This window comes from Podarcis cretensis (genome assembly GCF_951804945.1).
Source record: "Podarcis cretensis genome assembly, chromosome: 6".
In the NCBI taxonomy this organism is placed as follows: Eukaryota; Metazoa; Chordata; class Lepidosauria; order Squamata; family Lacertidae; genus Podarcis; species Podarcis cretensis.
In genome coordinates this window covers 47,574,032-47,601,084 of record NC_137175.1, presented here as the reverse complement: position 1 = coordinate 47,601,084, position 27,053 = coordinate 47,574,032, and the positions used below count along the sequence as shown (strand labels likewise).

General features: G+C 43.1%; 1 protein-coding gene across 1 annotated transcript in view; it reads left to right on the top strand.

The window, feature by feature from the left end:
- ITPR3 (inositol 1,4,5-trisphosphate receptor type 3) overlaps positions 1-27,053 on the top strand; it is a 96,801-nt gene that overhangs the window by 23,852 nt on the left and 45,896 nt on the right. The window contains exons 2-10 of the mRNA XM_079980965.1: positions 2,651-2,721; positions 14,405-14,526; positions 19,432-19,518; positions 20,409-20,567; positions 21,828-21,926; positions 22,482-22,565; positions 23,090-23,236; positions 24,254-24,349; positions 25,908-25,952. Coding sequence (XP_079837091.1) covers positions 2,651-2,721; positions 14,405-14,526; positions 19,432-19,518; positions 20,409-20,567; positions 21,828-21,926; positions 22,482-22,565; positions 23,090-23,236; positions 24,254-24,349; positions 25,908-25,952 — 910 coding nt within the window. The remainder of the gene's footprint in view (positions 1-2,650; positions 2,722-14,404; positions 14,527-19,431; positions 19,519-20,408; positions 20,568-21,827; positions 21,927-22,481; positions 22,566-23,089; positions 23,237-24,253; positions 24,350-25,907; positions 25,953-27,053) is intronic.

Here is a 27,053-nt window from a genome sequence, read left to right as displayed (position 1 = left end):
CAACTGGAAAATGTGCTTTATTAGTAATCTGGGGGGGGGGTCCTAAAATAAGCTTATCACCTACACCCTGGTCATGTTTTCACTTGTACACTGTTGTGTCTGCTGCTCTGGCTCTGACTTACATGGCACGACTAACCTGCATCTCTCTTGCCCAAGGTGTGGTGGCTGGTGCCAAATGGAGTTGGTAGGGTGGCAAGTCGGGGAAGCCGAGCCAATGACGCACAGAATGAACCCTGAGTTTTGTCAATAAGAAGGCAAGCTGGTGGGGGTTTGGCTGAGGCAGACTGAGGTTGGTCAGCCAGTGCCCCCTTTCCCTAATGGACCTGCCTCCCTTGCCTCTGACTCTGAGGACTGTAGCTCAGAAACCCTCATGCAAGGATGGGGAACCTTTGGTCCTCCAGGTTGCTGAACTACAGCTCCCATCATCCCGGCCATTGACCATTCTTGCTGTGGCTGATGGGAATTGCAGTTCAGCAACATCCAGAGGGCCACAAGGGTTTCCTTTCACTCTGTTGAAGCTTATGAGTGCTCAGTCAAGGTGGTCTCCTTTATCATAGAAGGCAGAGGGAGCTAGTCAGAGCTGAAGCTGTCTGAGGTTGGCTGCTGCTGGAACATGTGGACTCTGTTCATATGGATTTTCCAGCCTGGGCACTTAATGGAGCTGTCCAGTCACTGTCGCTGGAGACTTAAGTTGCTTCAGAAGTTATGTGGGCCTTTTCCTAGCTTGGGCTGGTGCAGCAGCTGCAACTGTTCCTGGATCAGGATAATTTGCCTGCAACGATCCATGAGCTAGTAATAATCTCAAGACTGGATTACTGTAACACACTCAATGCTGGGCATGCTTATATGGTCTCCATATCAATGTGCCCTTCCTCCTTGGCTCCACTGTTTAAACAGTGACACATTTGAATGATTAAACATTCAGTTACATGTTTTATCGTTTAAAGCTTGCAGCCATAGTCAAGATAGAAATAAACTTCAAAAAAGGGCAAGATGCATCAGAGTTATTGTGGCTTCTGAAATGAGGGGGTGGGGGTGGGAGCCTTAGGTTTGAGGAGGTACACCCCCAGCATCTGTGTTATACTACTGGCCTCTATTGATTCATGATGACAGTGTTCTGCACTTTGTTGCAAATGGAAGCATACATGCCAAAATACACGGAGGAGTTATGTTATTTTATATACTGAGAGCGATGATGGCAAGTTACCAAACCACCTTCCTCATTAGCATAATGCAGAGGGGTTTCTGTTGACAAATAGGAAATAACTTTTTAATTGCACAGAATGTTTATGTATTAGGTACTGTTGCCTAAGCAGGCTGAATGAATTACAGTGGTACCTCGGGTTACAGATGCTTCAGGTTACAGACTCCACTAACCCAGAAATAGTACCTCGGGTTAAGAACTTTGCTTCAGGATGAGAACAGAAATCGTGCTCTGGCCGCGCGGTGGCATCAGGAGGCCCCATTAGCTAAAGTGGTGCTTCAGGTTAAGAACAGTTTCAGGTTAAGAACAGACCTCCAGAACGAATTAAGTACTTAACCCGAGGTACCACTGTATCAAGGTCCCAGGTTTAACCCCTGGTATCTCCAGCTAAATGGATCTTGGGTAGCAGGCAGAAGAGAGGCCTGGTCTTTCTGTTCTGGTCTAAGACTGCCTCATATGTTTCATATCCAAGCACTCACTGAGTTCTTATATTAGCCAACGTTGAGAAAGTATCCAGTGTGGAGGAAGAGTATGTAGAGAGACAAAAAGCTTCTTCAACATTTAAGATCATATTGAAAAGCGTTCAGAAACATGAAAGGTTATCACTGCTGATGTTGCGTTATTTCCAACATGAAACAAAAAGGAATTGTAATTCTTAGGTTATTGTGGAAATGATTGTGCTTAATAGAGAAGTTAGTTGACACTTAGAATGAAAGTGATTGTTCTCAAATATATGGGCTGTCAGAAAGATGTACCAAATTATGTATTTTGAGTAACTCAGTAGTCTGGTATGAGTAACCCCAAATGTTCAAAATCATGAATTGGCTTCCTCAAAGTCACAAGATTAGACTTAAATTATTCTGCAGTTTCAACACATAACACATTTTGAAGCTTTTGTATTAGCTGTCTGTTTTAGAACATCTTGGCAAATGATAATTTTCAAGTTTAGCTGCACTGCTACAGAATGTTCAAGATTTATTTTTATTCATTTTTTTAAAAAAGGGAATTTTTAATTTATTTTTGAAAGCACATTTGGTCTCTGGTGTGTGTGCACAAACAAAAACAAACAAACCAAACCAGATGCTTGATTGTTTGGATATCCCACCCCAAGGTGCTGCTGGTGTACCATAAAATAATGATGCTATATCCCCAAAATTTACGACTAGGTCTAGGAATCTGTGTTATTGCTTTGAATTATTTTTGCAGCTTTAGCAAACACAAAGCAGGACGTCACCCTGTGTCTCCTGTTCTCTGTGATAAAGGTAAAGGACCCCTGGATGGTTAAGTTCAGTCAAACTTTAATATGGGGTGCAGCACTCATCTCAATTCAGGCTGAGGGAGCTGGCAGAGCAAGGAGACAATAGAACAGATAACTTTTCAGACCATTGAAATCACTGAGTTCAAAGTCAAGTGCCATAACTGAATATTTTCTTGCTTGTTTTTCAGGCTGGTGGATGACCGGTGTGTGGTGGAACCAACAGCTGGTGATTTGGATAATCCACCCAAGAAATTTCGAGGTAAGAGACTAATGAAGCAGTAAAGTCAACACTTTTGCTGGATCAACTGCTTTGAGATTCCCTAAAAACAATTCTCTGCTTAGGTACTGATTTACAGTTGGCTTTAGCATTGAGTGGCACAGTTATCACTGTTACAAGTCTAGCATCATGGGTACTAATTTGGTTGTTATCCACAGTCCTCTCAGAGAAAGACAGTTTGTTGGGATAACCACTAAACTTAAAAATCCTTTCCTTGTCAGCTCTGTCAAAGCAAAACATATTTTAAGCTTTTTATATTTTGGTGCCTTCAGTTTTGCACTCTTTGAGAGAGTCAGTGATATCTTATTGATATCTTTAATTTTTTTATCACATCACATTTATTCACTACATTAGCCCCCTAGGAAACCCTATTATTCATTACTTTATATTTTTATTATCATTATTTTACTTTGGTTTATTACAGTCTTCACATTAAGGTCACTGGATAGGTCCCAACAATTTAAAATACAACATTCAAAACAGTTTAAACAAATCACAAGAACAGGGTGGGTCCCAAAAACATATAACTTAAGTGTCAAAAGCCGGGGTAAAGAGGTGTATCTTCAACACAGACAAAAAGGTGCCAGATATATTTTTGTAGGGAGGGAACTCCACAACCTAGGATCCCTCTCCTGGGCCACCACTCTGAGGGTGGTGGAACTACCAAGAAGACCGTATCTGCTGATGACATCCAATAAGGTTTGTAGGAAATGAAACTGCCTTGCAAGTATTTGGAGCCAGGTCATTAAGGCCTTAAAAGTTAGTGTGAGCATCCTGAATTGGACCAGGAAACAACCAGTGCAGTTCTATAACTAGGGTTGTGTGGGTTCTAAACCAAATCCCAGCCAGTAACCTGACAATTACATTTTTGGATGACTACTTCTTCTTCTTCTTCTTCTTCTTCTTCTTCTTCTTCTTCTTCTTCTTCCAAACTTCATTGACAATTTTAAAAACAATTACCAAGCACAAAGTGTTGTCTTTCAGGACAAATGCAGGTACAGATATTGAAATAGACTTAGAAAATCTTTTACTTTGGAGATTAAGCTCATGTCCCTAGGGTATACTTCAATCGAGTGTTACCATAATTTCTCCATAGTGACTGCTGTGACTGAGACAGAAGGGAAATCACTGTACTATTGTTAATCATTTCTGAATTCAAGGGCAGTCCCATGTTGAGCACATGGCAATAATCCAGTCTGGAAATTACCAGAGCATGGAGGGCTGAAGTGTAGAGTACAGTATAAACAAATAGAAGTGAACGAAATGCTTTTGTTTTCATAAAAGGTCAATAAAAATATTATTTAAAAAACAAACAAATAGAAGTGAATAACAATAAATCTTGACAAGGGTTCACAGCACAGGAGCCAACTCCTAGGGGCCGAGGTCCCTTCGTGCCCCCCCCACCAGTTGATGGGCATTGCCATTCAAATGGTGTGCGCGTGCTGTATCATGTGATCGATTATGTGGGACAGGGTTTCCCTCCCGCAATATTCTACCCAAGTTGGCACCCCTGGTTCACAGTGTATTGTAATTCTAATCTTACTTTTAAGTTTTGGATTGGAGCTGACTTGGATTGTAACAAATGGAAGTATAATCTATTTTTGCTGTATCAAACCAATTGGAGAATTGTATGGATGGATGGGAGGAAGCAAGCAGACAATGACTGCATTTCTTCACCCCACAACCCTGTGAAAGGAGCGAGAGTCACAGGCTCTCCTAAGCCACTGTGGCCATCTCCTCCCCATCCCCATCCCCATCCCCATACCTGGTTTAGAAGGGTGGAGAGGGATGGGCCTTCTGACATCCAGCCTCTCAACGTGGCATTGGCTGGCATGAATGCCCAGGTACGGAAGGGGAGGCTACCTTGGCTTCTTGTGAAAGGCCTTTCTGTGCCTGCTCCCCTTGTACATGGTGTAGGGTTGCAGCTTGTGTGTCTCAGCCAAACGCTGAGCAGCCAAGAAGCCACTCAAGCCAATGCCAAAGCAATAAATTTTATTGGGAGCTTGCATTGGCTCTCTAATGCCGGTTAGATGGCTGGGCTCCCAAGCACATTCAAGTCAGTTGGGAGTTTCTTTTTTAACTGAATGCATTCTCTGATCTCTCTGGCTGATGCATTGACTTGGTTAAAAAAATTATTTGAAGTTAGACCAAGCTGGGGTAGAGGAACATGATTTAAAGACAAAGCAAAATCTGAAACTTAAACTGAAACATGGGGAAGAATGAGTTTTCATATCATATAAAATATAACTCTTGGTTCTCTAGATTCCCCCCTCCCCCTAGCCATATCCTATTGCTAAAGGGAGAATAATACTGAACTTTTTTGTGGTGCTTTCAAAGCTTTTTTTGGTGTTCAAGGCATATTTTTCATATATTATCAGGTTGCAATCCTTACTTGTAAGGTAAGTCAGTATTATTATTAACCTCCATTTAGCAGATGGGAGACTCAGACTGAGAAAGTGGATCTCCCAGTGCTACCCAGTGAGCTCATAGAGTTGTGAGATATGAACCTGGGATGTCCTGATTCACAGGTCGGTTTCTGAACCACCACACAACGCAAGTTGTCTTCTCTGCAATTTGTTTCATTCACTCCGTTCTGGCAGTGTAAGATACTTGGAGGTATGTCAGCTAAGGAAGGGCACTTCAGGAATATAATTAATTTGCTAAGCTTTGTGTATGTTACCTTAGATTATCTTTTAGTCGTCTCTGTGGTGCTTCTTGAGCTCTGTTAATTTATTGGTAACAAGAGTCAGTGGCGTTCTGTCAATCAAACATTAAACATTGTTGGAAATGTAAAGATGAATGTAGGATGTATACCTAGGAAGGTGAAATCAATCTTATTATATTTCAGTTCAAGGAACATTCCCCCAAGGCTATTGGTGGAGTGCCTCTTTCTCACCTCGTTCAGGGATGTTTCCATCTGAGCACTGATGAAAACAAAATTGCAGGTGTGGCTAAATAAACATGGTGCAGAATTACCTAGTCTGTTTTTCTAGTGATTTGAGGGAAACTTTGGGTCAGGGTTATCTAGCCAATGTTTCCTCCATCTTGATTTCTTTGACAGCTACTGTTGATAGGTAGCCATGCTGCCCCCCCACCCAAGAAGATAATTCGGCAGGCTGCCAACAAGAGCAGAGCCACCTCATGCTAGTTGCTAGAACACACAGTGAGAGGCAGGCCCATCCAAGGATATTGGAGCGCTCTCTCTCTCTCTCTCTCTCTCTCTCTCTCTCTCTTGTAATATAGGAGGGTAGGCCCTTAGCTGAGCAGGAGAGCACCTGCTTGGCATGCAAAAAGTCCCCAGTTCAATCCCTGGCATTTCCAAAGAAGGCTGGGCAGGACCTTTGTTTGAAATCCTGGAGAACCACTACCAGTAAGCATAAACAGTACTAAGGTAGATGAACCAATGGCTTCTTGGGATAGCCTAAGGTCCCCCATGATGCTGAATGCTGGTAGTGTGGAAATGTTGTGGGATGGTAGGAGAGGATATATTGATTAAATATTATCCTTCCCCACTCACGCTAGTGAGTCATTAGTAGAGTACAGTCCCCGGTGTATAGCAGGAAGCCAGTTGGTAGATTCCGTTGAATCTCTTTACTTAAACAATCCCATCTGGCTTGTCCAGATTGGGTTTGTTCCTGGTAAATTCCCTTTGTTCCCTCTTAAAAAGAATAAAGACACAAAAGTCTTCTTTTAAAAGTAATGATAAAAAGTTAATTTACATTCAGTTCACAATAGGTTCCCTGAAGGCAGGCATTAGCTTGTAGTTACAGAAAAGGGTTTGAGTTAATCCCATATGGGAATGAGCCCATGTGCTGCTGGGTGAGAGCCAGCAGACAGCAAAATAACATCAATATCAGAAGAGAGTCAAAGAGGAAGATGGCTGCGTGACTGGCCCTCTCACAGGGTCACACCCATCTACCTGGTCACATGCAGGGGGAGGATGCTCCAGACAGGTGTAACAGGAAGTCCTCCTGGCTGGAGTAACATCCCCCTGTGTGTCCATTCTGGGCAAACAGGAAGTATTGTACTTGATTGCTTATGCTACATCCCACAGGAAGAGGACAGACAAAAGGAAGAACTCTCTTCCCACTGTGCATAGTTAAACTATGGAATTCACAGCCACAAGATGAAGCAATGGTTCCCATCACCAACTTTAAAAGAGGCTTTGATAAATCCATGGATGATAAGTCTACCAATGGCCATTGGCTGTGATGATGACTATGTCCTACCTCCAGTATCACAAGAGGTGTTCCTCTGAATACCAATTGCTCAGGTTAGAGTGCTGCCGTGCTCAGGTCCTAATTTTGGGCTTCCCCTTGGCATCTGTCTGGCTGAGAGTACAGGCTGCTGGACTAGATGGGCCTTTGATCTGATGTAGTAGGACTCTGATGTTCTTAGATAATCTGAAAGAAAAAAAAAATAAACAGAAAAGAGCCTTATGAAACTGAAGCCTACCGACACTTGAAGCCCAGTAGGCGTTCAGCATAGATTATCTGCTAAAGGAGCACGACGTGTCACAAACCATAGTATCCGGTGAACGTTGTGGACAGATATGTCACTGCTAATATTTAGGATTGGTGAGTTGCGTTTTGCCAGAGTTTAATCAGGAAACAGTCAGAGCTAGGGGGATGCAGGCAGTTCCACAGAAAGTCAAGCTGGGAGAAGCAATCAAAGCGAGGGCTCAGGCAGCAGTCAGTAGCTTTTAAGTGTCAGATGACTGACTTATTATATCTGGGCTGTGCTGGCAGCTGCATCATCATCATCATCATCATCAATATTTCTTACCTGCCCTTCACCATAAAGTCCTATGGCAGGTTACAGCAATTTAAAAATACAATATTAAAAACAGTTTATAACCAATTACAGTTATGAGACTAGACCAGGAACTAAAATACTGTATGTATATCTATATCTCCGGGTATTTCTATATATCCTGGGTGTCAAATACTAGGGTAAGGCTGTGTAACTTCAACACCTTTGGTACCACTTTCTGGCCATCTCCTGTGGTGATCCGCTTGTGCGCTACCATAGTGGCATTGGGGCTGCCACCAGAGTACTTGGTTTGCGACCTTTATGTGTTATATCAGAAGTGGGGAGGTCCCTCCCCCGGTTGAGGACATCATCGGTGGTGGGGGACCTGTATATCAGTAGTGGCTAGGGCCCAAAGATCAACCCTTCTCTTCTTTCTCCCCATCCATTTTTCTTTCTTTGCCACTCTCCTTTTAGACCTGATACCTGGTGATTTTCTCCCTGGACACACCCATAATATGCAATTCCAGCACCTGTGGAAATGGGCAAAGTGGTATTGAGGCTTTTTTGTGCTCCTGTGCCTTTGATTAAAATGCTATTTACACTTGCTTATGAGTAAGCCCCATTGAACTGGGTGGACTTACTTCTGAGTAGAACTTTAGAGAACTGCGCTGTGGAAATCTCTTTAATGATGTGGACACGGTGCCTGGTGAAGAACTAACCTGAGCCACTCCCGTTTGGCACACTTCAGCCATGCCTTCCGTGACTCAACTTTTGCTAATTGTTTCCTATGCATGTGAGAGCCATGGATTCTCAAGCATGTCTTTGTGGTGTGTTGGCTGCCTGGTGTCCTGTTCCAAAGGGAAAAGGTGATGAGTCAGGGAAAGGGCAGGGCAACTCTTGGCCTGTGAAACAGGATGCCAGGGCCAAAGCACTGGGTTTCTTTCCTAAATCCATCCCTTCTCTTAGTCCTTGTCCATTCCAACAACCCCACTTTCCCTATAAGTATAGTGGCTCATTTCCCTTCTCAACAATTTCTCTTCTGACTTGCCTTGTCACCACACTCTAGCATAAGAATCCTCCTAAACACACCATTTGGGATGGAATTCATATGCTCTGGCTGCCCCTGTGCAGCAGGGACAGCCATCAGGGCTGGCTCTACCATTAAGCAGAGTGAGGAAGCAACTTCAGGTGACAGATTCTGGTGTACGTGGGTTGTTGTTGGTGGCAGCATCTCTCTCAGCTGCTCCTTCTTCTCTCGGGGACAGAGCTGTGTGTGCCCCCCTTGTGTTCCCTAAGCTAGCTAGCTACCTCCTTTCTTCCTTTTGAAACAATTTATTTATCAATACATTACGCAAACATACAGAAATGAATACAAATACAAACATATTAAAAATACAAAAGGTATGGTTCTTAAAAAGGAAGTAGGAGCGGAGGATGGGTATAGAGAAAACTCATAAGAACAGTTATTTAAAACCAGTCATTCTAGAAAAACCGTTACGAAATTCATCCCCATTCTTCTGTCTCCATGTTAAGGAGAAAGCTACATTTCAGGGGGAAGGCAGCCCACAACAAACAAATAGGGAAAGCAAAACTATAACCTGAATTCTTTTGAGACGCAGACTTTTGACCTGTTGCTCAAGCAATGGCACACATTCCAAGCTGCCTATGCGTTTTGCAGCATTGTATAATGGTCATGGGTTGAAAATATCCTCCAGCTATTTGCAAGTTTAAACAGAGTAATTGGCAGCTTGTGTCAGTTTTACTGTGGCTATTAAATTGCTTGTTGCTCTTCCACCACCATTTTATCTAATCTTTTAATCCTTGCCCTTTTGTTTCCAGGAGTATCCTGTACAAGGCAACACTATAGATATAATTGTATGTGGTAGTGATAATGTTTCCTCTATTTGAGATGGAAAGGGTTACAGTTATGCCATTGTCAGAAGTATTGGCTTTTAAACATTTGTGCATTTATTTATTTCAAAATATATCTACGCTGAATTTCTATGCAAAGCCCATCCAAAATGGTTTACAGCAATAGAAGAACTATATCATTTAAATAAAAAATAATAAAACCCATTCTATTTGTTAGGTTTGACTGGCTCATGGTTTTCTGTGTATATATGCATGTGTGCTATGATATTTGTGCTTCTGGAAGTGAAAAATCTCCCTTTGCTCTGCTGTCACTTGTCCTTGTCTTGTTTCCTTTGCCACAGCTCAGAATGGAAACACACAGGAAAACAAAACAGAAATACACTGTATTTGGGTTAGAATGTTTTAAGATCTGCATACACACATTTCTTTTCTGGGGCTTTCTGCATCTTGCCGCATTGGCTATGCAGTGGGTTTTTGAAGCAGAATGGATCTCATATTCTCACAAGGATATGCAACAAACCTAGCATGAATCCTCAGGTGTTTACACTTTGCCATCCTGGGATTCAGCAAATTTGACCCTGAATTCAATGCCAGCAGGGCATGCGCCACTCCAGGGCTGTTTCTTCTCTTGACGTCATAGGATTTCAACAGGAGCAGCTTCAGGTTACTGCAAGGAAACTACTGCAAGTAATAACATCGACTGGTCCAAACACTCAGAAGAATCACACTCTCTTGAAAACTGCTGGAGCTGACACACCTTTGGTGCAGTATTCCAGCTTTCAGGAAAATTCACTCTCAATGAATTTCAGAAGGCTGGTCTATTAACTGCTCAGACAGTGGTTCAGCACTTTTGATATTCTGTGATATAATTATTTACAGCACAAGATTAAAAATGCTATCATCAGCTGCTGGCCTTTGGCACATGTTATCACATCCTTGTGGGTCTTTGAGCTTTTTTGGTCCTAGGACTGTGTAGGGACTTACTGGGGCAATTCTTAGAAATAGAACTCCCCCATTTCAGGTTCAGTTTTTGAGACAAAAACACATGGGCCTAGATTCAACAAAACAGTTGTATCAGCAATGAGTCTGGCTAGTGCAAAGTGGCTTTCCCTCATCTTCTCTCCCCATTTGCCCATGCACCCCCCAATCAACCCCAGAGGGTTGGGAGAATCCCTAGAACAGCACGTGGGAGCAGAAGAGCAAAAAATGGTTGTACTGGCAGAACAATAATAATAGTGTGAAATTGAATTCCTCCCATGGTTTTGCCAAAAAAGAAGAGGCAATCTGTTCGCCAAGCAGCAGACATAGCTCTAGTGGTGACCTGCACCAGACTACCAGACTACTTATGAAACCTCCAAATTAAACTAAACTAAATTGAACGAAGTATATAATACTGAGGCATCGATTTCTTTCCTGCCCTGGTTTGGACCTTGGCATTTCACTGACTGTATTCCTCTGATCCGCCTTAAGTCTCTTTTGTGGATTGGTCTTCAAATATTACTGATGATATTTCACTTCATAGTGAAACTGCCCTGATATTCCTTTTTAAACACCGTCCCCCACCGGACCCATGCAAATGTCAATTAAGGCTTTCCAATGTGCCTCTGTTTGATTGCAAATGACAAACATTCATGCAAATGGAGATTTACTGAATCTGTACATTTCTAGAGAAGCAGACTTCTAAAATGGCATTTGCACACCTCTTCGGAAACAGGTTTTAAGCTGCACATGTTCAAAAAGTCATGTTGGTGGCAGCCCTTAGAATCCAGCTAAAATCACATAGTTCAGCTATGAAGTGTCTGGACTTGGCTGGGCCAACAGAAATGTCTGATCACAGCTTGGCAGTTCCTGCTCCCTGCCCCTTTCCATGCTTTCCCCTGAGGCTCTTTTAGCAAGGCAGATCCCCATGTTTGGACACGTTAGGAGGGAAAAAGCGAAGGTATTCAAATCTTCTACTTCGTCAGAGACATGACAATAAATGCTTTAAGATTTGTTTTATTTTTTAAACACACTGTGGGTGGCTAGCTGGGTGTAACAGACAACATAATTGCACATAATCCCCACCCATTGAGGACACAGCAGCAGGACAGCTGATTCCATTCATATCCTCTGGTCAGAAACAGCTCGGTCTCCAGCAGAATCAGCAGGAAGCAGGGTCATTCCAGTAATGGATTCACACCTCTGCTCTAACTCTGGTGTTCAGTCCTCAGGGAAACTTCCAGCCAAGTCACTGAACTGCTGGTGCAGTTTAACCTTGACACGACTTAATTGCAAGCACATGCATATTCCTTTGGTGATAATGGTAGAGGCAAGGAGTCGGGGACGACGACGACCCTGCACTAAATGATGTGGGATGCATTGTCTACACTGACTGCCGGTGGCTTGCCAGGTTTTGAGTTAGGGTTCTTTACCAGTCCTACCCAGGGATGCGGGTGGCACTGTGGGTTAAACCACAGAGCCTAGGACTTGCCGATCAGAAGGTCGGCGGTTCAAATCCCCACGATGGGGTGAATTCCCATTGCTCGGTCCCTGCTCCTGCCAACCTAGCAGTTTGAAAGCATGTCAAAGTGCAAGTAGATAAATAGGTACTGCTCCGGCGGGAAGGTAAACGGCATTTCTGTGCGCTGCTCTGGTTCACCAGAAGGGGCTTAGTCATGCTGGCCACATGACCCGGAAGCTGTACACCGGCTCCCTCGGCCAATAAAGCGAGATGAGCACCGCAACCCCAGAGTCGGCCAAGACTGGACCTAATGGTTAGGGGTCCCTTTACCTACCTTTACCTTTACCAGTCCTACCCAGAGATGGCAGGGATTGAACTAGAGACCTGCACACAGAGCAGATGCACTACCACTCAGCTACATCCATTCCTTTTGCTGTATCCCTGGTGATGCCAGTGCATTGCTGTACCCTCAAGCTCCATTTATTCTCTGGGTTAACCCTTCTTTATTTAAGTGATGTTCTTTTGTGAGGGTGCAGGGTTGATTTCCAGGTAGGAATTTTGAAACTTTTTGAAGCAGCCCTTACTCTTGTCTGGCCTTCCTCAGAAGTCAAATCGACAATAGCAACAATATATAGGCTCCCAGCTTGTTACCTGGAGAAGAAAATGTATGAAAAACAAGAAATTGTACCATTAATCTCCAGCTCAGGCAATTGATGATGCATTGGGGCACATCAGTTTTTGTACTGAGAGACAGTAAGGACCCACAGTCCCTTCACACACTTGTTCAGTACATGAGAGGTTGTTTTGTGTGAAGCTCCCTCTAGTTTTCTATGTACAAGCATTTGTGTGTGAGGTATGTCTGTGTGTGAATATGGAAATCTGGGCATTTGTCCATCTATGAGCACCTACCATCAGTAGAACAGTACAGACCAGGCAGAGGTTGACCACTCAGTCTGCTGTTTGTGAGAAACTGGTCCTAATTCATGAGGAGGGGACGCGACCTGCTAAAGTGGGGAGTTTCCAATATGATGTTCTCTAGATGCTATTGGATTGTAGCTCCCAGCATCCCTGATGGTTAACCATGCTGTGTGGGGACAATGAGAGTTGGGAGTCCAGCAAAACTGGGGGAGGGGGAAAGGGGGTCACCACATGCATTAACCCCGTGCTAAGGAATTCCCCTGGCATGGGAGGTGAGGTGTCCTTGGTGTGGGACTTGCCAGTAGCAGAAGCAGCCGTGTGGAATGAGACAACCAAAAATGGCTTCCTTCCAGAACTGGTGAGAATAATGTTTTGCGCCTGCTTATTCATCACTCTCTGATGAATAAATGACAGCAGGTTTGCCAGCAACTTGGGACGGGATCCAAGAATGGAAATTATTTTCTTCTAGTGTCTGAAGTTTCTGTGGTGCTATTTTAGGAGCAATTAAGAGCCATCAAGGACTTTGGTTCCATCCACCTGGGACTGTCTTTCTAACAAACAATTGAAATCACTGCTAGGCCAATTTTCAAAGCAATTTTCACATGTTTTGCCAGGGTGGGGCAAAAATATCACTCAAGGATTGGATTAATTTTAAAGCAGGGGAATCTAAGGAACTTTCTAGGGTAGATCTACCTTTAAATACAAGGTTGCTAGTTCCCCCTTTAAAAAAATGGTCACAGTGCAACTCTTCCCCCTGCCCCCAGTGCCCCTGAGAATGGCACTCACACATTGCAAGGCTGATTTTAATTCTTTCTCAACCCTCCTTTATTTTGATAATGCATTTTGTTCAGGGTCAAAAGTGAAGAAGAATTATTCTTACTGCTTAATAGAACTTTTCCATCCTTGCCTAAAAGCTGTACATGCCATTACATTTGCAGGAATTGCTATTTCCTCCTAAAAGATGTATGATAATCTCTTTTCCTAGCATTTGAGAGCTACAGGAGAGATGGCGATAATGAAAAATGGCCCTCTTTTTCTAGCATCTAAAAGGTGTAGAAGGATTTGCATTATCACATAGCTCTTAGACACTAGCAGTGACATAAGGGAAGGTGGACTCCCACAGCTAAGAGTCTTGTCTTTTCCAGACTTCTCAGATATGTAACATTTACTTCGTATTTAACCTGAAAGTTAACGTTAGTAGAAAGAGAATAATTTGGTGAGCAGCAGCTCTTAATAATCAGTGGTGAGCGTTAGAAGAATGTAATGCTTTCAGGCTTCCCACAGGCAATTGGTTGGTCACTGTGAGAACAGGATGTGCTAGATGGGCCATGGGCCTGATCTAACAGGCTCATCTTATGTTCTTATGAATTGTGGTTTTAGCATGCTAACGGTTGCTAACTGTTATGTACTGAAGTTCTCACCCTGGGCCAGCAGGGGGAAACTGTAGATAGTTTTCACTCAGGTCCACATATGCAAATAAGGGATCGAAAGTGACGTTCAGTGATTGGATAGTTACAGAAAATGGTTACTGTTGCGTTCTAGTGGAGCTCTATATAAGCAGGCTGGCTGAACCCTTCAGTTCAGTTCTGTTCTGGCCTGTGAATAAACAAGAGCTGTTTGAAGAATCGCTGTGTCGTCTGATATGTTCACCTACAACTTAACACTAACTTCTTCTCGTTACAGATTGCCTCTTTAGAGTATGTCCCATGAACCGCTACTCCGCCCAGAAACAATACTGGAAAGCCAAACAAACCAAACAGGACAAGGACAAAATAGCCGATGTGGTACTGCTGCAGAAACTTCAGGTATGACAAGCTCCAAAAAACGTATTAACCACATTTCTTTCTGATCTGGCAAGGCTGGAGGACCTTTCCATTGCTTCCTGCTTGAGACCTTGCTGTATTGTCTATCCTCAGCATCACCCTTGCTGGGCAGGAAGTGCAGTGGTGGCTGCTGCCCCCCCTGGAATTGGTAGGGTGGAAGGCAGGCAGACCAACAGTAGGGGGTGCCAGAACCAATGACAGACAGAGCCAACTCAAGAGGGGACCCTCTTGGTTTTTCTGCCACCCTCAGAAGCTCAGCGGTAAGGGATTCTCTGTGGCAAAGCCCAAGCTGTGGAATTCCCTTGCCGCAGAGGTTCATTTAGCAACTTTTATCATATCCTGGTCTCTCTCTCTCTCTCTTGTGTGTGTGTGTGTGTGTGTGTGTGTGTGTGTGTGTGTGTGTGTACATATATATATATATATATGAATGAGATACACTCTATTCTTGTGATAGTAAATTGTTTTTAATGTTGTGTTTTTAAATTGCTATAACCCACCCTGGGAAGAAAAAAATAATAATAGTAATAATAGTAATAGTAATAGTAATAATAGTAATAGTAATAATAATAATAGTAATAATAGTAATAGTAATAGTAATAATAGTAAAAATAATAATAGTAGCTATCCTCCAAATTTATCTTCACTGCTTTATGGCATAAAAACTTTCTTTAAAAAAGAAAGAAAGCTGAGATTCTCAGGATGCTGAATTCTGTGCTCAGAACCATTCCTGCACTTGTGCATTGTGCAGCTGGGAAATGCACAGTGGCCTGATTATAGAAGGGCTTGTATTTGCACTGCCTTATTTTACCCCCCCCCCCATATAATGAGACCCAGCTGTTCTTCTGGTTCCCTGGATCACATCCAGTGCCTCCCCCCCCTGCACCTTGTGGAATGAGATTCTAAGAGTGATTCACACCATCAACAATTGTGGTTAGCCTACATGGAGACAAATGAGTAAATTAATATTTGAAATATAATGGAAGTAGATTTTCTGTGCAAGGAGAGGCATAGCTTGGCTCCATTGTTCCTCACCTCTCCCAGCTGAGGTATTTATGTAACGCATTGATATGCTGCCGCTCAGCCATAATTTCTGAGGAGTGTCCCCAGCAAAACAATAAATAAAAAGAGCAAAGCAAAAATGCAAGTCCAACACCCAAACAAAATAACCCACAACAGAAAAAAAGATTTAAAACAGAGGCAGAAAAACCAGCTCCAACATTCCTGATTCTTCAAAAGTGCTTGTGTGTTTTGAGGCTACAATGCAGCCTTGTTGCAGACAACTTTTAAAAAATGAGGCCTGTTTTCATTTTCCAAGGACATCCTCCTCCCCCTCCCCCACTGACCAGGTTAGGCTTATAACTGTATTTCAATCAGAGGAAATGATTTTCTAAAATAGAAACAGAAAGAACGGAAATCCAGTCTCACTTTTTTTTTTTGAACAATCTGAATTTTGCTGGGGCAATTCTCCCAAATATTTGAAGTTGAATGGCACCATCAGAGCCAGCCTTGCAGCAAAGTTTTGCACGAGTGTACTCAATATCAAGTCTCAGTGAGTTTAGTACACAAATCCCGTTAAACTGTGTATTGGGTTGCAGTCTAAATTCATTTTGGTGGCTTTGGTGAAATAGTAACCCATCTTTAATCATCTTGATTGACTCTGTTATGCTCCATTAGGGAGACCAGAAGGAATTCCTGTCCTCCTTCCCATGTTGAGCCTAGGTGAGACCCTGCGTTCTGAGCCCTTGTTATCTGATGTTCAGGCAGGAACAGCAACATCCTTTAGAGCTTCCCCCTTCTGATTTTGGGCCTTTCATATGGAACACCTTAGCTGACCCAACTCCTTTCTGAGCCTTAGAAGACTGCTTTTTTTTGTTTTAAATTATTATTTATGAAGGCTCTTTGAATTGTTTGGCTGGTGCGGTAGGTGGGATAGAGATAGAGGCTGCTTTTATTCAATCCTTGGCTATTTCCTGATCCCTGCTGGTTATGCCATTGTTTGCTAATTTATTTATTTTGGAAAATATTTATATCTTGCTCTCTGTCCAACCATTTCAAGGTGAGGTATACAACAATCACTAAAACAACAAATACAGCTACAAGTCAGGAGCAGATAAAATACTAAAGTAACAAATAATCTTAACATGCAATACTGGTCATTGCAAAATTAAGACGAGAGATTAACAAACAATTAAATGGCACTGTAATTTTTTATTGTGGGCACAGGCTTTTCGGTGGGTGAGGTTTTTTAGAAATAACATTGATTCATATTAAAAGTAAATAAATGTACAAAATCCTCCTCCTTTACCATGTGGATTGCAGGCTTCCACATGGGAAGATCTGTTCCTATGTGGGCTGCTGGTTCCCCTATGCACTTTGCTTGCTCAGTTCAAGCTCCACTCTTAGCCTAGCCTTCTGAAAATGGGATCCCTTACCTGCTTACTTGTTGAGTTGTGATTCCTTGCCATGAAGGTTATTCCTCAAGCTGTGCTCTGTCTAAGAACCAGTACAGTTATTTAAGGTGGGTCCACCACTTATGCATAATTTACATACATGATCGCAACCTTAGGCGCATGCTCAATTAATGGATGGATGGATGAATGAATGGAGAGTGGGGAAACTGTGCCACTGAAAGAGCTTTTTAAGTCCTCTGCTTTGCTGACCCAACTCTGGGAAGGGCTCTCAAGGGCTCTAGGAACCATGGCAAAGCAGAGTTCCCATTTGTCCAACCCTTGGAGTTGATGTAAAAGGACACCATGACCCATGGTAACGAAATCTGCCAGGTTGAGGAACCAGGTCACACTCCCCCCCCCCCACCTTGCTTCCAACAAAGGTAATCAAGCAGGGAAACCAAAGCTGTTCCAAACTGAACACATTTTAAGCTTAAAATGCAGCTAAGGTCATTCTTATTCTCAATTTGGATCGAAGCTGGCTTGGGGAAAAACACATCAAAACACAGTAATTCCTAAGAAACAACAGGACAGATCTAGATTGTAGCTAATATTGTATGTACACCACTTCCAGACTGCATTGGATGCAGAGTAAAATTCTGACACAAATTCAATCTGGACACAGATTTCAGGCTGGAAGCCAGATTGAAATGGAGCTGCAAATAGCCCTATTGGTTCAAAAATATAATTGTGTCTTTTTAAAAGCTCTACCCTAGGCAGATGCTAAGGGCTGGCTTCCAATAATGCTAGCCAGGGGCTCCTGTTGTTTTTTTATTTGGAGTGGAGATGGGTGGATGGGTTCAATTTGCACCTGTGCTGTGGCACTTCATTGTTCCTGGTGAGCCATAGTTTGTTTTAACTCTGGTTTCTGTTACATGCAAACTAGGCTGTACTATACTTTCTCCAGTCATGGTGTAGAGAAAGAAGCTGCAAGTCACTGAGTTCTCTCCGCAAACAGTGGAAATAATCTGTCACGTTTTTAGTTTCTGAGACTACAAGACGTGCTTCTAAATATTTTTTTAACTGCTGTTAAGGCTAAAAACTTGCATTCAGAAAGCAAGCAAACTAGTAAGAATGGAGATGCCTCTTTCTCCTCTCTCCTCTCCTCTTTCGTTAGGTTTCCCCTTTTCTTGTCTTTTCTTCTTTCTTCCTTTGTTCTATTTTAGACCAAGTAGCTGTTTTATATTAGTATATTATAAAAAGATACTTTGTAATTGGTATGTATTTTTGTATATCTCCGAATAAGTAACAATAAATAAATAATTTATTTTTAAAAAGCAAGCAAGCAAGCAAGCAAGAAGTCTCACAAAACTGAATTTTGCATCTAGTATCTAATTCTACCCTTATGTGCAATTGGGAATATGTGCAGCCCTGAATATAGACCATTGTGCCAGTTTAACCTTTATGGGCTACAGGAAGAGCAAGGACTCCACTGAAGCACAGAGAGAATTTCCAATGGTGCCTTCATTTGCTGTTGTTTCTGATTTCTTCCTAGGATCAGAAGGTTCAATCAGGCACACTTTTCTTTGCCTCGCATACCTAGATCCGTTTCACTATCTGCTCCATCCCATACTTCCTGTACTCTGACCCAGCCCAGGAGCCTCAGGGGTTATTTGCTTATTTTTCTTTCAGTTCCTTTTGCTGCCGGTATTTCTCCTGAGCAGCAGGCTTGTCCCAAACTGTGCATGCTCTGCTTTCCTCCCCTTTGCTACCAGACTGGAAACCGAGTCAAATATTAATCCTGTGTTTTGGAGAGATTAGGGTTTAATTAAATAAAAAGTGCAGCAGCGTTTCTGAGGGCTTTGGATTGCCAGTGAAGCATCCGAGAAGAGCCAGCCTCTGCCAAGGTGGATTTGTGGTCAGGGCACCACCTACTTGGAAGATGGTTTAATTCCATGGCTTGAAGTGGTTGACTCATGGCTAATGGCTCTTCTCTTGCACCGCACAAGCAATTCTCTTTCCTGCAGGGCAACCTCAGAAATCCACCCTCACCGCTCCTTTATCAGATACTCATCTGACCAGCAGTGTCCTTACATTTATATCCCCAATCATCCTGAAGTGAACTGAGAAGTAGCAAAGAGCTTAACAGGCTGAAGGGAAGTTTCCTTGAACATTTCCCCTGAACTGATTTCATTTCAACAGTTCAGTTGTATGCAAAGTGGCATGAACCTATCACACGGGATGAAGAGTGCAGTTGTCATGGACATCAGAGCTGGTGTGAAGGGTTGACATGGATGGGCATCTGCCAGAGGCTTACATCCCGGTGGGGGTCCCACTGACAAGAGCCCCCTGGTCCTGCTTCATCACTGCAAGCTGCCTGCTTGTTCACCTGCCTCTTGCTCTGGCCTCTTGCTCTGACTCTAGATTTGAAGTATTCCCTTCATTCTTTTTGTCATTCCTGGTTTGGATTCATTCTGCTATGGTCTGTGTTTCTGTACAGCATGCTGCACAGATGGAGCAGAAGCAGAACGAAACCGAGAATAAGAAGGTGCATGGGGACGTGGTGAAGTATGGAAGCGTCATACAGGTATGGAAGGTTGTCTTTCTCCTGAGCACTGGAAAAGGTGAAGGAAAGGCAACCCAAAGCTGTTGGGAGGTGGGGCGGGCAGAGCAACTGGCCTACGAGGAAAAGAAAGGTTTAGAGAAAAAAGGTGATTGAGGAGGGATGTGGAAAAGCATGTATGGTGTGGGAAAATGTGGACAGAGAGAGGTTTTTCTCCCAGTCTCATAATACTAGAACCTGGGGCTACCCAAGGAAGCTGAATCTTGGGAGAGTCAGGAAAGAAAGAAAAAGAAATAAAGAAAGAACGAACGAATTCCCTCACACAGTGCATAGTGAAATGATGACATTCACTTCCACAATATGTGGTTATGACCACCAATTTAGAAGGCTTGGCAAGGAGATTAGATTACTTCCTAGAGGGTAAGGCTATCAATGGCTACTAGATATGTTGGCTGGTTATGAGGCGGCATCCCTCTGAATACTATTTTACTTATTGGTTAACAACAACAGTGAGAGAGAGCAATTGCCCTCATCTCCTACCTTTGGACTTCCCATTGGCATTGGGTTGCCTACTGTGGGAAGCAGAATTGGACTGGTCTGATTCAGCAGGGCTCTTATATTTCTGATCCTACATTTTTGTTCCGAGTTTCCTGGGAAGAGTGATTGTTAAGCCAGTCTGGGAATTGTAGCTCTGGGAGGGGTGTGGGGGTTTCCTATCAGCTCTTAGCACCCTTAATGAACTTCAGCTCCCAGAATTATTGGGTAGGGGGCAGCCATGATGGGTTAAAGTGTTATCATAGTGCTTTTAACATATGTTGTGAGCGTGGCCTAAGTTTTCCTCAAGCACTCTGTGTAACTGAGTACCGCACAAGGTTCCAGGTAGGAACTGTCCTTCTTCGTGTTTGGTTATCCAGCTTCTCCACATGAAGAGTAATAAATACCTGACCGTTAACAAGCGCCTCCCTGCCTTATTGGAGAAGAATGCCATGAGGGTGACGCTCGATGCCACAGGCAATGAAGGCTCCTGGCTCTTCATTCAACCCTTCTGGAAACTGAGGAGCAATGGAGATAACGTGAGTGTGTTGTGGGGAGGCAGAAAATAATATGTGACTCTTCCCAGTAATACTGCTATAAGCTTTAGGCCATGTGGTGCCCCCCACATGTGGCTGGACTACAACTCCCATCATCCCTATCCGTGGCCATGCTTTCTGGGGCTGATGGGAGTTGGTAGTCCAACAACATCTAGAGGTCACCTTGTTTGCTATCCCTGCTGTAAGCTATAGATCTCCAAAGGCTTTACAAGCTGAGATTGTTTTAGGATTGTCAACTTCTGGAGCAGGTGCCACTTTTAAGGAGGAGAAATCTCTGAGAGGGGTGGCAACTTGGCTTGAAACGTGCAAGGAATTTGGCGACTGAGCTCCCAGGGTGGATTCTCAGTCCCAAACCTAATTTTCCGGAAAGATATTTGCACATTTTCTGTCAAGAAATTTATTAAAGGAGAGATTGATTTGGGGGTACTATGTCATGGAAAGGAATACATAATCGGGCCAAGTTCACAGATGCCTCTTTATTACTCCGTGGTTGCAGTGTGAAATGATGATTTATGTGTGCGTGGCAACAGCTGCAGACTGAGTTTTCATATCAGCTCGCACAAAGTGCTTTTTGATAGAGGCGGTTCACATTGTTGCAAGTAATTGAATGGTAAGCTATCAACTTAAGAGCTAATGGGTGATATGCATGCATATGCGAATCAGCTCCCCCCCATTGGAAATGTATTTGCAATTCAAACAGATAACTAAAGATTTGGCAGGAAATGTGGGGTTTATTGGCTGCAATCTTACACTTAGTTACCTGGAAGTAAGCCTCATTGTGCTCCTTGGGACTTATCTTTGAGTAGACATGCATAGACATGTGCTACCAGTTCCTCAATTGCCACATTTTATTCATGTTCACTGGAGATATTTTAGGGGACCTTCCATACTTCAGGCCAGCACTCACTAACCCTGAGGTTCTCAGACTGTGGTCCACAGACTACCAGTGGTCTGCTTCATTCAGGTTGTCCATGGTGTGTCTGAAGAACACTTGCATGTTGAATTCTACAGCATTCCAATTGTAAGACAGTAACCTACATACAATATAAGACATCAAAGAAGTGCTAAAAATACAGTTAAAAATCCTACAACATCTAGCACGGCGCATTACAGTTGCTACAGCAGGCAGAAAAGAATCATTAAGTGATCTGCCAAAGTCCTCAGCAACATTTAAGTGGTCGGGGGGGGGGGGAGAAGAGGCTTTGGAAATGCTGTCCTAACTATTATGACATCCTTCCTCAGGTAGTTGTTGGAGACAAAGTGATTCTGAATCCTGTGAATGCTGGGCAGCCACTACATGCCAGCAACTATGAACTCGCTGATAACCCAGGATGCAAAGAGGTACCAGGAATTGGGAGAAGGGAAGTGGTGTGAATATGAGGTGTTAATGATAGTGGCCTGAGCTAGATTGCTATTTTAGATTCCCCCCCCCTACAGGAATTAATTTGGGGCTAGTCATGTGTAACGGATGTGGGTGGTGCTGTGGTCTAAACCACTGAGCCTCTTGGGCTTGCCCATTAGAAGGTTGGCGGTTTGAATCCCCGTGATGGAATGAGCTCCCGTTGCTCTGTCCCAGCTCCTGCCAACCTAGCAGTTCAAAAGCATGCCCGTGCAAGTAGATAAATAGGTACCGCTCTGGCAGGAAGGTAAATGGCATTTCTGTGTGCTCTGGTTTCCATCATGGTGTTCCATTGCACCAGAAGCAGTTTATTCATGCTGGCCACATGACCCGGAAAGTTGTTTGTGGACAAACGCCGGCTTCCTCAGCCTGAAAGTGAGATGAGTGCTGCAACCCCCTAGTTGTCTTTGATTGGACTTAACCGTCCAGGGGTCTTTTACCTTTTACCTTAGTCATGTGTAGCATGTGGATCTTCTAATGGCTCATTGTTTTCCTAGGTGAATTCTGTCAATTGCAACACCAGCTGGAAGATCAACTTGTTTATGCAGTTCCGGGACCACATGGAAGAAGTGCTTAAAGGGGTAATAATGAGTGTCTGTCCATCAGCCTTGAGTCGCTCTGCTGACGACATCTGCTGAGTTGAGTTTGGCTTTCAAAGAACCTTGCTTTAGTGTTTGCTACATATGTAGCGGGGCTCCTGGTTTAAAACAAAATATGGTTTGTCACTAAACAAGCTAATTTCAAACCATAGGCCATGAAGCTGGTTGGTTTAACTTATTGTTGTTTTGAACCAGGAACCCTGGTTTGCACATAATGGTAACTGAAAATTGTTTGAAAGGGAAACTCAGCTTGGCAGAAGTATTCCTCCTAGTCTTGTGGGAAGAGGAGAAGGAAGGAAGGAAGGAAGGAAGGAAGGAAGGAAGGAAGGAAGGAAGGGGGAAGTGTTCAAGCTTGATGTTTTACTTGTCCTTGTTGAAGCTCATCCACAGAGCTCCAAACCATGCTTTAGTGTTACTTGCAGAGTGTACTGTTATTCCCTTGCATTGCGGTTTCTCTAGACAGCAAGGAACTATTTTTGCATATCTTTTTTGTATTTGACTGACAGGGGGATGTGGTCAGGTTGTTCCATGCAGAGCAGGAGAAATTTCTCACCTGTGATGAATACAAAGCCAAGCTGCATGTATTTCTTCGAACTACCTTGCGGCAATCGGCCACATCAGCCACAAGCTCTAATGCACTCTGGGAAGTTGAGGTGAGTGCCAGGGCTATTTGCAGGTTTTTGCTTGCAAAAAGTTCGCTTTCCCTTTCCTTATATTGTTTATTTAATCTGAATGCATTATTACCTTAGCTTACATGGCAGGTCTATGTGTTTTGGTGTCCCAATTTTGTGTCTCCCTGATGATCAACAACAGGAATGTCCTTGGGAGACAGCACTGCATTCTGGGTTGCTTTAAATAGTGACAATGAGGGATTAATTGTGCTCACACGGGCTTAGCCTTGGCATTTACTTTCAAAGCTTTAGACCAACCTTGGAACAAATAATTTTTAGAAATTAAGCACTGGGATAATGTGAAATTTCTCAAGTTTCGAATTATTAGCTAAAATAAAGTGGTCTAAAGATTCCTATTGGATTACTCTGCACACCAGGAGATGGCACATAACTCCTACTGAAGCCTTCGGGGAGCTAGAGAGACCAGGTCTCCTTGCTATTGATGCCTCTGGTGACAAAGAATAGCCTCATCACAAGAGCCAAAGCAAGGCTATAAAAGAAGAGTGTATTCTGAGTAAATGTATAGCAATAGTGTCATCAGATAACGCTTTGTTATTACTCATTGTCAGAGTTTGCCTAACATTTTAAAAGCATCTCAAAGAAGAGAAAGGCTCTTGCTTCACTTTTCAGCAAGCTTTTTTAGTCAAGCTGTCCATGCCACTTGACTAAAGCATTAGTCACCAATGCTGCACAGAAGCCCTCCTTGTGATTGGCTCTGGTCATGGAATTTATAGATTTAAACAAAGGACACATCAACATTTGGTAACATGTTGATGTGTCCTTTGTTTAAATCTATAAATTCCATGACCAGAGCCAATCACAAGGAGGGCTTCTGTGCAGCATTGGTGACTAATGCTTTAGTCAAGTGGCATGGACAGCTCAGGTAGCCAGGTGGCCTTGAAGAGCCAGAGGATTGAAGCATTCCTGTGCTTTGGCCAGCACTTGCAAAAAGGCAAGTATCAGACCTGCGACTTACAACACACTGATTTTGCTTTCCAGGTGGTCCATCATGATCCCTGCCGTGGTGGAGCTGGGCACTGGAATGGCTTATACCGCTTCAAGCACCTTGCCACGGGGAACTATTTGGCAGCAGAGGTGAGAGGAACTGAGTAGACTCTAGCAGGTTCTGTGTAGGCTCTAGTAGGTTGTGGTTTGGGTTCCCTTCACTAATCAGCACTACGTTAAAGCTGAACTTCAAGCTAAAATTTGGGAATATGTTAGGATGAGTCACCTTACTGGCTCCATTTAGGGCAAACTCTAGAGCCATGCCTTTTGATGTAGTATCAGTTTGACCTTTCCTCTTTCTTTAGCAAAGTGTCACAAACCCTAAAGCATTATAACATTCCAGAATTGCAGGCTGCATCACTATCTCCTCTACACATCTTCCCGCCCCTGCAGGCTAAGTTTGACTGGTGGGTAAGGACTCTCACCTGTCAATTACCTGGTGTCCACAATGCTGCCCGGTGACCTGTACTTGCTTCCTTGTTATCCAGGCCTAATTGCCATGCCAGATCCAGGTTCATGCCAGACCTGCCTACCTCACCCCCATCTTTTGCCCTGGTTGCTGTGAGTGTAGGGCTGCTGACGTGGTGATTGTTCTGCCACTTTATAAAACAGTGTTGTACTTGGTGGGGAGTTAGCATTGCACCCTAATTCTGCAGAATGTACTTCATATTTTCAAGATCACAAACTAGGCAGATTTTAGTTTGTGCTTTCATATAAGCACATAAAAATGGAACTAGGTACTCCTGTCATCTGACTATGCCATACTTCTTAAGTGAATGCATTCTCAACAGTATATGTTCCATATAAGTGACATCCTATGGACAATACCCCAGGGCTCTCCTGCACTCTCTATAGAGGGGCCTGCCATTTTTCTTATGCTGGATGGAGACTCTCCAGACTCTTCTCTGATGCTGTTTACATGAACAGCCATTCAGAAGTAGGAGTGTGTGACTGTACTCCAAAGCAGGGTCCACACTCCTATTTCCTCCTTGCTCAAATTCCTCTGTCAGTAGGGAAGTTATGGTGCATTGTGAGGCTTGCTGTGCTGAAGCCACTCTTTATATGAAAACAGCTTAAGGGGAGCCGTCTTCTTTGAAGTGATCTTGCCTTCACTGTTCTAAATGGTTCTTGGGTGACTCTAGGCCGCTCTCATAGCTCTTTCTTGCTTACAGTGATGGACCAGGGCCATAAATAATATTATTGCTGGTCTCTGCTGCTCATGCCAGGCACTTCCCAGCAACTCAAGCCTACTGGTACAGCCTCTTCTGTTATGAAGCCTTTCATCACTTTATAGCCATTTCCCTTTCTCGGCTTGATTAGTGGCTACAGAGGAAGGATTCTCTTTGTTTGTTCACTTTGAGCCAATATCTGCTTTCCCTTTTAGTGGATTATGCTCAGTGTTTAGTAGCTCCAAAAAATGTGGCCTGGCAGGTTGCAGCTCGCTCAAACATCTCTCGTCCAAATCCTGTTTCCTTGTGCCTTTGGATAGTATGGTGATCTGGGCAAAGCAGCTGAAGCAGTTGCACAGGTGTCTCCCGGAGTCTGAATGTGTAGCATTATAAACTATGTTATTCAACCTCTGGGCATTTAGTGTCATATCACGGATAAAAAAATATATGCTGATATTTTTATTTCTTCAACTTTCCAGGAAAACCCCAGTTACAAAGGAGACACAGGAGAACCAAAGTCCACGGTAAGTTGTCTGTTGCATTTGGCTTGCTTGTGATAGTTTGGCTTAGCCAGGCATAGGCAAACTCGGCCCTCCAGATGTTTTGGGACTACAACTCCCATCATCCCTGACCACTGGTCATGTTAGTTAGGGGTGATGGGAGTTGTAGTCCCAAAACATCTGGAGGGCTGAGTTTGCCTATGCCTGGGCTTAGCAGTATGTAGGAGGCAACGTTTTAGATTGGGCTTTTAAAAAGTTCACTTTCCTTTTTAAAACTATATTAAAAAAATAAATAAATTGTCCAGTAGCACGTTAGAGACCAACTAAGTTTGTTCTTGGTATGAGCTTTTGTGTGCATGCACACTTCTTCAGATACACAGTGCTCCTGGACAATTTTTAATTTTTAAAAAATATATTTCTACTGCGTCAGACCCAACATGCCTACCTACCCGAATCTTTTTAAAACTTAAATTCATAAAGTCATTAATTTATTTTTATCAATTTATTTATTACCTACCCTTCACCCTGAGGTCCTGGGGTGGGTGGGTTACAGCATTATAAACAATACTAAAAACAAAACCATGGAGGTGTGAAGCATTCCTCTTAGTAATAGTTTTCACAGAACTCTTACCTCAGTGCCTCTAACTGGGTACCCACATTATCAATGAAATTTCTATGCCAGTGTATGCCACAATGAATTGGCCTGGACAGGTGCCAGTCATTAAGCTTTTTCTCTCTCCCACCCCCCTCTTCTCTCCTTCTCCTCTAGCTTAAATTCCTTTAGAATTTTGTATCCCAAACTCATGGTCGGCAGCTGTGGAATATTAAAACTACATTTTGTTTGCTTTATTCTTCCATTTTAGACTTTTAGGTCGTGTGTGTGTATTGAAAAGGCATGTAAAAATGGCGGAATTTTAAAATTAGGACTAAATAATCAACAGTTCACTGAAATTACAAGAAAAACCACAACACACTGAACAGCAGCAATTACTGCAATAACAAAAACAAAATTGGCTAAATAAATTTTCATACCTGGATTGGCTTGCTGTAGGTTGGTGCTGGGAATTCCCTGAAGATCCCATAGCAAGTTCATGACCATTTTTGGTGGTTTTTGTTCACACATAA